Here is a 13,249-nt window from a genome sequence, read left to right as displayed (position 1 = left end):
TTTGAACTGCCAACATTTCAGCAAGTAGTTAAACGTTTGCACCACCCAGGGACTCCTTACTAGTCTATACCCATTGCCATCAAGTCAATTCCAACTTATAGTGACCCTGTAGGACAAGGTAGAATGGCCGCATAGGGTTTCCATGGCTATAAATCTTTATGGAAGCAAGCTGCCACATCTTTCTCCCACGGGGCAGCTGGTGGGTATGAACCGTTGACCTTTTGGTTAGCAGCTGAGCACTTAACCGCTGCATCACCAGGGCTCTCTAGTCTTAACCCCTTATACTTATCTAAATCTGTCCTTTGAGTCTAACAGCTTAAGGCTTACCACATACAGGATAACAACAAAAATAATAGCCAACATTTCTTGAACACTTTCTATGTCCCAGGCACTGTTAAAAGACTTTTCCTGCATTAACTCATTTGATAAAGAACCTTGAGATAATCATATAAAAAGTTCTCTTAGTATTGAACCCACCCTAATTCTACCCTCCTATACTTCCATACTACTAATCTTCTCTAAGCATCTACTATATGTACTTTTGGGAATAAAAATAGGCAACATTTCACATAAACTGAAAGAACACTGGATTTGGTGTCAGGATATATATATATATATATATATATATATATATATATATATATATATATATATATATATTTTCATGTGGTGTGAGGAAACCCTGGTGGCATAGTGGTTAAGTGCTATGGCTGCTAACCAAAAGGTTGGCAGTTTGAATCCACCAGGCACTCCTTGGGAACTCTATGGGGCAGTTCTACGCTGTCCTATAGGGTGGCTATGAGTTGGAATCAACTCGACAACAACAGGTATGTGGTGTTAAAGTAGTAAAGCATTCTAAGCCTCAGCTCCAGCATGTCACATGGGTATAAAAACACCCGTAAGAATTTAATTGTCTAATCTATGTGAAAATGCTTGGTAAACTATAAAATACAACAACACTAACGTTAATCAATATTTCTACAGTATCTAAATCAATATTTCTACAGTATCTACTATGTGGTAAGAGTCAGACAATGAGGTAAAAGGAAAAGGTTCTAACGAAGCTTACAATCCAGTATCTGTATCACAACGCATGAGTCCTGCCCTAAATAAGTCCATAATCTGGGCCATACAAGTAAGTACTTAATTTTTTGGTAACCGTTCATGGGCTTTGTCTTCCCAAGCTCTTTGAAGAAAGAGTTCTTATATTTCTTTTCTAACACCTCACAGTAAATGTACATAACAAGCTTTAATAAACAGTTGTCGATTGACTGATTTTCAGGGAAAAAAAATTAGATAAAGTACCCTTTTAATGAACTATTCACTGATGCTTGGAAATACTTTTGTGACTTGTAAAATTACTTTCAGCTTAAAAATTGAATCAATAAATATTTATTGTAATTATTTATAGATAATACTCTAAAAAAAAGAACAGGTAACTTACAAATTCTCTCTCAACATAAAGGTAAATTAAATATGTTACTTACCTCAGTGCTGAGAATGTAAATCCTTTCAAGCCATCTTTACACCTAAAACAATAAAAATTTACAACATATTTTGGAATATAAAGTAGTATATTAAATTGTTATTAAAAAATTTAAGATTTTTTTTAAAGGCAAAACTCTTTTAGGACAATGAATGATCGGAGCATTACAAATGGTCAAACAAGCAATAAGCAGTGAAGCAAGCCATCTTGCACAAAATAATTAAAATGATAATGCTTTTCTATGTCAAATTAACATAACTTAGGGCTCAACTCTTAGATCTGTAGGTTGAAGAGAGAATTAAGTAAATCTTCTAAGGGCTCCACTGGGACTTCAAATGAGGTCTGGGAGTGGAGCACTCTTCATCCTCCCCAGTCCCTGGGGGAGCAATTTGCTGTGAAGAAAAAGGCCACATACACCTGCTGGGTATTATATATAGGTCAATTCAAGGTCCTGACTTCTCTCTACGTATTAATTCAGTGAATGCAGAGTAATGTAGAATTGGCAGGCACAGAAAGGCTTCAAGTTGAGTTCAAACTTCTGATTAGCCCAACCAGAACAGACACCACAATCCAGGCACTCTTCTAAATACTTTTCATGCATTATTGGAAGTGGGGGAAACGCAAGAGCAGAGAGAGAGGATTCCAAATAATATTTACGGAGGTGCTTACTATTACTGGGCACTGTTTGGGGCATTTCACACGTGTTGCCTCATTTAATTGTATCACAACTCTGAATATGTGTAGTGGTTCTCTATTTCGTAGCTGCTGCTAACGTGGTGTTTCCCGATTCCATAACTGCTCAAGGCTCAAAAAATGTAGCAACTTTCCAGAGATCACATGATAAATGAGTGATTACCCCTTCCAAAAAAGCAAAGTTTGTCTGACTCAAGCATCGTTGTTTCATCTTAAATAACCTCTTGAAACAGCATTGTGCCTTTACTCAATTTACAAAGAAATTAAGAAAAGATTCTCAGCTCAGCTAAGGGTATTTAAACAAGATCTTAAAATGGGGGCATTACTATACTAGTCTTGCGTTATCCTGGTGTTGTTCAGTGTCTTTGGCTTGCTTTGTAGGTATGATCGCCTTTTGAAAAGGGTCCTTGAGTATTTCGTATCAAATCCGTTGGAGAAATCTATAAATACTGGTGATACAATGATGTTCTAATGTATGTTAATATTAGACACTGGATATTCTCAGATAAAAAGGACAGTCTCAAATCTAATTAGGCAATTCTTTCTGTATGCTTTTTGTTTGATAACAAAGAGATGCATAAAAATAGAAGAAATCTATCTTACCAATTTAAAATATATACATTTTTACTGGAGGCAATATAGCATCTCAGAAAAAGAATTTAACTCATGTGCACAATGATGTTTAAAAGGTTTACACACTCATTTCAATTACATAAGAATCTGTTTTGTGGTCATGTTAACAGTGACAAATGTAACCACAGAATTCAGCTAACATACTTCATAATTCTCTACCCCACACAGAATAGGAGTAAACACACACAAACGAATTCATATTTTAAACTAAAAATGTACATGGAGAAATTATAACATTAAACATTTTTAAACTTATCTTTTTCCCTTTGAAGAAAAGTGTCAGTAATTTAAAACCTGTCATTTGGTAACATCTAGATAGGTGAGGTGGTGGGAGGGTATGAAAATAGAAAGCAGTATATTAATTAAAAAACTATGTATATCTGGGAACAAATTTTGGCTTTGGTATGTTATTGTCACAAGATAGCCACATATCTTTGTGCAATGCTGGATAAAGGATTGTGACAAGTTGGGCTAGTTAGGATTGCATATTTGTGACCTTGAACAATAAATTTAATTGCAGACCAAAACATCAAAAAGTAGCTTTCAAACATAAAAGAGGCATATACAAATGAATTTGCAATTTCATTATGATGGAAGTTTGGTTCTTTCAGCAGAATCCTGTGGGAAGCACTTCATACTGATAAAGTCTTAGCACAGATTCAAAAGGAGCTATTCTTCTTGCCATTCACGTGTATAAGGTCTGTTAATGTAATTGAGAATCAGAGCCTATGTCAAAGGAACAAAAAAGTAATTATTCCCATTAAAAGTATCTTTAAAATAATAATATGGCCCTGTACTTTGACACCAAAAGTACTGTCTGAGCATTTAACCTAACTATGGAACGCTGTTGTAATTTGTTTTAAATAGAGAACATATAATATAAATGCTGAAATTTAAATTTATTCAACAAATATTAACTGAGTGTCAACTTTGTGCAAGGTACTGGTTTAGGCCCTAAGGATGTAAAAGTGAGCAACACAGAAGCCTTGCTCTCATATAACTGACATTCTAGTTAGGGGAGAGAGATGTCAAAAAAGTATGTCCTGAAATGATAATTGCTATGGCAAACAAACCTTACGCAGGGTAAGGGGAGAAAGTGATGGAGCTGGGACTTATTATTTCACATAGTGTAGTCAAGAGGGGACTCTTTGAGAACGTAACACTTGGAAATTTGATTAGAAACCTCAATGAAGTGGGAGAAGAACATTTCAGTTAGAAAGAACAGCAAATACAAAGTCCCTGATGAAGAGTCTGCATGGCATGTTAGGAGAATAACAAACAAGTACACTACTAACTCATTGCCGTTGAGTCAATTCCATTATCCAACATTTCACATTTACGATAGTAAAAAATCTACTATTTTGCCCATTAACGACGTATATGTGGTAGTAAAGAACACACCAGGGTGTGCGACGAGAGTAATGCCGGCTTTGATGATTAAAGTTATGTGTCATCTTGGCTGGGCCATGGTTCTCAGTGGTTTGGCAGTTATGTAATGATGTACTCATCTTCCATTTTGTGATCTGATGTGGTCATCCTTCATTTTCACATTCTGCTGATTTTTGCATAATGACCTGGCCTTTGGAAACTAACCATGTTGATAAGTGAGGAGTGGGTGTAAATTCCTGCATCTGGAACTGAACAGGGGAGAGAAGCAGTAGTAGGAAATGAGGTCACAGTGATGGGGGTGGGGAAAGGAAATGGTCTAACAATTCACATACAGCGCTGTAGGCATGGTAACGACTTTGGAAGGTTCTCAGCAGAGAAGTGACAAAATCTGTCTTAAAAAGAATCTTGCTGTTGGGTGGAGAATAGTCTACAGAAGGACAAGGTTAGAAGCAAGAAGGCTAGTTAGAAAACAAAAGATGATAGTGGCTTGACTAGAACTTAGTGGCAGAGGTGGAGAGAAGTGGTCAGGTTCTGCATGTATTTCAAAAGTAGAGCTGGAAGAATTTCTCAATGGATTAAATATGGGGTACAAAGGGAAGAATTTATAAATTATTGAAATATTTTTGGTTTGAACAAATAGAAGGATGGAATGGCCTTTTACTCAAATAAGGAAGACTTTTTTTTACAGAAGGAGTAGCTTTGCTAGTGCAGGGGTTAAGAGCTTGCCTTTTACTAACCATAAGGTCAGCAGTTTGAATCTACCAGCCACTGCTTGGAAACCCTATGGGGCAGTTCTACCCCATCCTATAGGGTCACTATGAGCCAGAATTGACTCGAAAGCAACAGGATGGAAGGAGCAGGTTTAAGGAGAAAATCGTTAAGTTTGGTTTTGGACATGTTATGGTTGAGATGCTTGTTAGCGAATTAAACGGAAATGTCAAAAAAGCAAACATCTGGCTATACAGATCTGGTGTTCAAAGAACAGGCCTAATTTACTCATACGTGGTATTTTTAAAACCATGGGGCCTAGCACAATCATCTAAGAAATTAGCCTAGAAAGAGAAAACATCCAAGGACTGAGCATATCTTATTCCTCCAAAATTTACATTGCAGAAAATCTCTCCTTAAAGAAGAAAACAGAACTCTATTTCTCCTTCTAATAAAAATCGTCTAATAAAAAGTCTCATTTTTATTTTCAATTTTGCATAAAGACAATGCATTTACTTCATGTATATATAAACTTTCCTATTAAATTTAGTCTATGCAAAGGACATAAAATAACTAATAGGATTCAATCCATATAAAGTTCTTTGTTAAAGTGTGGTATAGAACACAGGCTGGAGAGACAAAGAGGAAAAAGAATTTGCAATATTACTTCAAACAACTTGGCTGACATATAACTAATCATAGAGGTTCAGGAGTGTAAATGTATGGACTACTACTACTCCTGGTCAAATGCCAAAGCGGGAGAGACCCACAAAGACAAAAACATTCTCAATTAGAAGTGTGAATTATAGTAAAAGAAACAGCTCTGCCCACAAAAGTTTTTTTCTCATATTTAATTTCCATGAAATTACTTCTATGAGATACTGTACTTACATCTTTATTACAACATTGTACCAGCAGATGTCACTAGTAAACCGGTTTTGGGAGACTTTGTAGCTCTTTAACATGATTTCAACATCAAACATTTTTTTGCATGTTTTCCTTAAATATACATTTACTGGGATTCAAAATGTTTGCTGATCTTAAACTGCATCAAGTTCCCCCAAGTAAATATCATGCTATTATACTCTGAATGAAGGGTGATATTCCTGTCACTATAATCCATCATGCCATGGTTATTTTTAAGAACACCCTACTGTTTGGCACCTGCTTAAAATTTGATGATATAAATATGTTACTTTATTACATGTTCTCTAATAAGCTGAAAACAATGAGAACAAACCACTGATTCTTTAAAAAAAAATTTTTTGTCTACTTTGTTTTTACTCATTTGGTAAATATAACAGATGTAAACATTTCTCCAGAGGCAGCACGTGGTGCAGCAGAAAGAACCTTGATATGAGCAAGGATACAGGTACCACTCATAATTTCTCTAACAATCTTGAGCAAAGCACTTCACTTTAGGGTTCAACTTCTTTATCCATTATAGTACATGAAAAAAAATAATTTCAAACGGAGAAGGCTTAAAGTTCAAGGGTTTGTTAACACTGATATTGGAAGTATGAAAAGAATAAAACATGAACTTAATTCTAAATAATCCAAAACCCATTGCCGTCGAGTCGTTTCCTACTCATAGCGACCCTGTAGGGCAGAACAGAACTGCCCCACAGGGTTTCCAAGGAGCCTCTGGTGGATTTGAACTGCTGACCTTTTGGTCAACAGCAGAGCTCTTAACCACTATGCCACCAGGGCTCCACAATACTAAAAAAAAAAAAAATTGCTGGATCTTCAAAATTTAGAAAATATAATCTTTGAATCAACATGAACATATTTTCAAATGCATGTTGGTGCATCTATGCCATTAAAATAATACGGCAATTGGTTTTCACGTTGAACAAAATGAGCAGCTATTTAAAATGATAACATTCGACTATGCTTTTTCTGATTACCACATCACTGGTACTAAAACCATAAACACACTTGCAGTGAATACAACTGAAAAGACTGATTTGAAAGTTAGAATAACCAGAATACCTATTTAAATGCCTCTTATTTTGTTTTTAAAAACCAATATAAAAGAATAAACCAGTTTTTGTCATTAAATTTTTCTAACTCATTTCGAAGTGTAGATGCTCACCTTAGTACTAAATTATAATTTATCACAACAAACCTAATCAACTGTAGGTTTCAATTAACATATTTTTATCACAAGAATGGAAACCCTTGTGGCCTAGCGATTAAGAGCTACAGCTGTTAACCAAAAGGTCGGCAATTCAAATGCACCGGGCGCTCCCTGGAAACCCCATGGGGCAGTTCTACTCTATCCTACAGGGTTGCTATGAATCGGAATCGAATCAACAGCAACGGGTTTTAACAGGTATCATAAGAACAGCAAGAAAAGATTAAAATGGAACAAAATTCAGACTTTTATTTTTATTTTATTTTAAAAAATCTTCAGTGTTCTAATCACATATGTATACTTCATCTGGTTAAATAAGTAATTAGAAACTACTATTCAGAACTTGTGGTATGTGATTAAAATACACTGGTTACGTACACATAAAACAGATTTTTCCTCTTAAATCTACTTGAAACAAAAAATAGACTAAGAGTTCAGTTTTAGCCTGCATATGGCACCTGATATGAGAAAAGAGAATAATGTTGTGTTCCTATTTTAAGAAACCTCATTTCACATACAAAAATCTGAAGATGAAATAGCAACAAATTAAGAAATTTGGGGAAAATTTTTTGTTTCCTTTATGAGCCCTTGTTGTATCTTCAAAATAATTTTCAATAGGATTCCTTTAATAGTGAATTATCCTAATGCACTAATAAATTATATAATTTTTAAAGTACGCTTATTTCATACAGAATGGAACACTTGTGCTGGCTTTCTCCTCAAGAACCACGGAAAGTTGCTGAAGCAGGCGGCAGTTAGGGTAACAAGTGTGACTGTAAGCCTCCAGATGACTATTGTGTGCTTTTTCCTGGTGTGTCCTAAATGTAAATTGGAAACATTTGGACTCAAACTTATAGGAACAATTCCAAAAGATTCAGAATTTTCCTTCAACTTGGAGAAGCTGGATCTGTTTTTGCCTTAAAATCTAAACTAAGGAAGGTGATGCACCAAGCTGCCTTCAATTGCTGAGTAACTAAAAATCACCTTCAGACTGTTTCTATTAACTAGGATGAATTTTCCTCTCAAAATGAACTGGTCATAGCAATGCTGACCAAATTTAAAAGCACTTGTGAACGAAGTATACTGTGGACTCATACTGAGTCCGTTTTTGCAGTCCCCAAGGAACTGACAAGTGATTAAACTTGACAAATTAACCATAAGCGACAATCAAATAAGTAAGATCAAAATGATGTTTTATGTAATTTAAAAAAACTTAGCAAGTGTCGTAAAGTCATGGCATTGCTGTGGACAAAGAAATCTATTTACATTAAACAAAATTATAACCACAAGACTGAACCAATCTATTTTTAAAAAGCCTCAAGACTGGCAAGTATTTTCATTTTCCTCCCTCCTATGACGGTTGTGAAAAAATGAAAACAAATGTTTTCAATTAAATATAATCTTTGAATCAACATGAACATATTTTCAAATGCATGTTGGTGCATCTATGCCATTAAAATAATACGGCAATTGGTTTTCACGTTGAACAAAATGAGCAGCTATTTAAAATGATAACATTCGACTATGCTTTTTCATAAATTTATGCTTCTTTAGTACCAAAGCTCAAATCCAAAATGAGTAAAATATCTAACTCTGGGCAATGGGGCAAAAATAACACTTTAAAAGCTTTTGGAATATTACTGTTTTGTGATTAACCAGGGACTATTTTTTTTTTTATAGAGTATCCTGAATGGACTGGATGGCAGTAAGTTTTTTGGTTCGTATTCTCAGTCATAATCAACTTGAAGGCAACGGGTTTCTTTGTTTTACAGAGTATCCTGACCCTAAAAAAAAAAAACAAAAAACTTCATTTCAAACGCTCCAGATTAGTTCCTCCCAAAGATTATGAACTCAATTTACAGTATGTAATAAAAAAACTTTTATTTATTTTATTTTTTTATTATAGACTTCGGGAAAATCCACAGATTATTAGAATCTTGCTAGAATGGTACTAGAAAAATGGAATACTGGGACTACAGTAACCTGAGGGAAATATATTTTACATATCAAGAAACCAAGGCCCAGAGAAGTTAGGTGACCTCCCCCAAATAGAGTTTGGTCCCCAGACATCATCACATAGCAGTAAAATCAGGTTACACCCCAACTGGTTAACTCACTGTGCCTGCCAAAGTCTCACTGTGGAGAAGAAATACTACAGAGAAGGCATCTTGGCTAAACTACTGGTAAGAAGGTAGAGAACAGTGGTCTTCCAAACTGGCATTATGCAAAGACTTTACATGGATGGCTTCAAAGGAATCAATTTTCAATTCCTCACTGCCATATGTACTCTTATTTAAATATGATCTGCCTGAGAATATACTTTAGTCAAGGCTCTATGCTGGGTTCCCCTTTCCACTTCCCTTCACAAGAGCCATTTTTTCACATCACTCCCACCAGAATTTCCTGGACAATCACACACCACCTTTAGCAACTTAAGTTCTAAAAGCACCTCAAAAGCAGACATACATACCAAGGACACTACTGAATTGGAAGTTTGTGTTTCTTATTACACAGCAAGTAAGAAATCAGGCTTTTGATAAAAATTTATGGAATTGCTTTTCCCTCATCTGTCTTCCAGTAGCAAACTGTAATAGTTACTTCTGGAAACATTTCACACTTTTTTACAACTCTGATTTTGGTTATCCTGGGCTTCTATACACAATGCCTTGGGGCGCTGGTGACGTTGTGATTAAGATCTATGGCTGCAAACCACAGGAAAAAAAAAAAAAAAAAGGTCAGCAGTTTGAATCCACCAGCTGCTCCTTGGAAACCCTATGGGGCAGTTCTACTCTGTTCTATAGGGTCGCTATGAGTCAGAATCCTCCACGGCAATGGGTTTTTTTTTTCTTCAACCATTTTCCCTTTTCGAAAGAATTCCTACCAATCCCATCAGGAATAGCAATTTCCCCCACAATTAGATTTCACTGTTTCCTTCTCTAACCCCCTCTGTTCTTTGTGTATTTTTTGTGGCTCTTACCTGACTGTAGTTAATATAGAAATTTCCATAGCTAACCAATCTGCTTGACCAAATTTAGGAGTTTTTTGTTTTTTAATTTTGTTTCATTTTTGTGCCTATGTCCCAGAAATCGAAGGAGTTTATAGAATTTACTTCTTTAATAATGTGGTTTACGAAGATTCTGCATTTTGTTGTTACAATAAAAGAAGGTAGAGATTTACTGAGTAACTTAGGTCTCTAAGAACATAAAAAAGCAGGCTGCCTCAGTCAGGAAATGCAACTGGCAGTTAAAGGGTGGTCCCTGGGCTAGCTGCATCAGCATCAGGATGGAACACATCAGAAATGCAAATTCTTGGGCCACACTCCAGACCTACTGAATTCAGAAACTACAAAGTTGGGGTCCAACAATCTGTACAATCTGTGGTTTAACAAATCTTTCAGGTGATTCTAATGCGTGCTAAAGTTTGAGAAACACTAGGCTTGGTTATGCTACAGTAACAAAATCTTAAAGATTTTCAACAATGTTGAGTTCTTGCATATGCTACATGTCAAACAATAGTTGATTACAGCTCAGCCATATGTCATCTTTATTTAGTTAGGGTGTTGGAGAAGTGTCTGGAACTGCTGATTGTCAGTGCAGAGGAAAAAAAAAAAAGAATATAGAAAACTATGTCCTGACTTAAAGCTTCTACTCAAAAGTGAACATAAATCACTTCCACTCGTATTTCTTTAGCCAAAACAAGTCATAAGACCAGGCATAACAGGTAAAAAAAAAAAAAAAAAACCTTAGGGAAGTATAATGCCTCCCCTGGGGAAGAACAGTAAATGTTTTTGAACAGTAACATCAACTGCCACACAGACCAAGCAGATAACTGTTGAATATCAAATAGATTTATTTATAATATTTAAGGATATTCAGAACACAATTTCATTTTTCCTCCTTGTGTAATAAAGAATTTGGCCTTGCCCAAAGAGAAGGTCTGGCCTTTGCCTTCAGCTTCTAGACCCTTGGAATGTTATGCCTCACAGGAGTGTCTTTGTTTGCCTGGGAGTCTTGGGTCATACTAGATAGTCTAGCAATGTGACTTAGGGCAGAAGCTGGCCACATGGGTATAGTCTTAGTGTGAGGGCTGGCCAGAAAGACCAACAATGTGACATAGAGTAGGGGCTTTGGGTCATGCAATATCATTTGACCTAGAAACTCAGTTCAGCCACATGGGCAATCAATCATACATACATAATGCAGCCCCAATAAAAACTCTGGAAACACAAATGAGCTTACCTGACTGGCAAGACTCCATACATACTGGTAACGGAAAAGTATCGCATCATGGTTCCACAGGACAGGACAACAAAAGTTGCTCTTTCGAAAGCTCCTGGACTTTGCCCTGTGCACTTCTCCCCTTGGCTGAATTTAGATCTGTATCCTTTCTTGATAATAAACTGTAACCACGACAGCTTTCAGAATTCTGTCATTCTTTCTAGAGAATTATCAAACCTGAGGGTGGTTTTAGGAAACCCCCAAACTTGGCATTGATGGCAGAAGTGAGGGTGGTCTTGGGGACTGTGCCCTCTAAACTTTACAGTTATCTAAACTCTAAAAAAGAAACTCTAAAAAAAGACACTCCTAAAATCCTACCAGCAGTTATCCTTTTTCACAATAACTTCTATTTTTCAATTTAAGAATGGTAATCTTATTTACACACACACACACACACACACACACACACACACACACTGAGCTCTATCTTATTCTAATCACTAAAGCTTTCAGGAATTTTACATTGTTCAATTGTGTATCCCGAGTGTCTAGAACAGTATGTAGCCCATAAGTCACTCAAGAAACACATGTTGAAATCAATAAATTTTTATCTGTGCAGTAACTGGAAAAACATCTGCATTTTATAGTAATTATATTTCTAATTGGGTGCCAAGTTTCTTGATCCTTTTTTTAAACAGCCATTCGAGGGTTTTTTGATATTCAGTTTCTAAAGAAATTTTTATTTTTAAATCAGCTACCCCAATATTGGAAACCCTGGTGGCGTAGTGGTTAAATGCTATGGCTGCTAACCAAAGGGTCAGCAGTTCAAATCTGCCAGGAGCTCCTTGGAAACTCTATGGGGCATTTCTAGTCCTATAGGGTCACTATAGGGTCACTGTGAGTTGGAATCGACTCAACAGCACGGGGTTTGGTTTTGGTTGTACCCCAATATTTATAATAATTCCCAGTGTTCATCCTTAATATAAATGTTCATAGTTTTTTTTTACACTTATAATTTGGTATGAATTTATACTCAGACATAAATATGTATATCCTAGAGTTCTTCAATCTTTTCTTAAGGAGGAGCTACTTTTTCAATCCCCTACTTAAAATACAACATGTAATATATAACAATTAAGTCCAAATGGAAGGTGCCCTGGTGGCACAGCTGTTAAGTGCTTGGCTACTAACTGAACGGTCAGCAGTTTGAACCCACCAGACACTCTGCAGGAGAAAGATGTGACAGTCTGCTTCTATAAAGATTACAGATTCAGAAACCCTATGGAGCAGTTCTACTCTGTCTTATAGGGTTGCTATGAGTCAGAACTGACTTGTAGGCAATGGTTTTGGTTTTGATGGTTTAAGTCCAAAAGGCGGGAATAAGAATTCTGCCGTTAGTGCTGTTCATCACCGTTATGGATTGAATTGTGTTCCCCAAAAATGTGTGTCAACTTGGCTAGGCCATGATTTCCAGTATTGTGTGGTTGTCCACCATTGTGGGATCTGCTGTGATTTCCCTGTGTGTTGTAAATTCTACTTTACGATGTTAATGAGGCAGGATTAGAGGCAGTTATGTTAATAGGCAGGATTCAATCTACAAGATTAGGTTGTGTTTTAAAGCAATCTCTTTTGAGACATAAAAGAGAGACCTGAGCGGAGAGGGGGACCTTATACCACCAAGAAACAAGGGCCAGGAGAATGGCAGTCCCTTGGACCCCGGATCCCTGTGTTGAGAAGCTCGGGGGGTGGGGGGGGCGGGGCGGGGGCCGGGTAGGAATTGATGACAAGGACCCTCCCCAAGAGCAGACAGAGAGAGAAAGCCTTCCCCTAGGGCTAGCACCCTGGATTTGGACTTCTAGTCTCCTACACTGTGACAGAATAAATTTCTCTTCGTTAAAGCCATCTACTTGTGGTATTTCTGTTATAGAAGCAGTAGATGACTAAGACAGTCACTCTAGTAGGATTCATAACCAAATAAAAGTAGTG

General features: G+C 36.5%; 1 protein-coding gene across 7 annotated transcripts in view; it reads right to left on the bottom strand.

Moving 5' to 3' along the window:
* Positions 1–13,249, bottom strand: part of TMEM135 (transmembrane protein 135) — a 274,512-nt gene that overhangs the window by 29,165 nt on the left and 232,098 nt on the right. For all 7 annotated transcript variants that reach the window (XM_023558535.2, XM_003418551.4, XM_064288810.1 and 4 more), the window contains one exon: positions 1,488–1,529. In XM_023558535.2, the coding sequence (XP_023414303.2) occupies positions 1,488–1,529 (42 nt within the window). The remainder of the gene's footprint in view (positions 1–1,487; positions 1,530–13,249) is intronic.

This window comes from Loxodonta africana, chromosome 7 (genome assembly GCF_030014295.1).
Source record: "Loxodonta africana isolate mLoxAfr1 chromosome 7, mLoxAfr1.hap2, whole genome shotgun sequence".
Classification (NCBI taxonomy): domain Eukaryota; kingdom Metazoa; phylum Chordata; class Mammalia; order Proboscidea; family Elephantidae; genus Loxodonta; species Loxodonta africana.
This window is presented reverse-complemented; position numbering and strand designations above follow the sequence as displayed.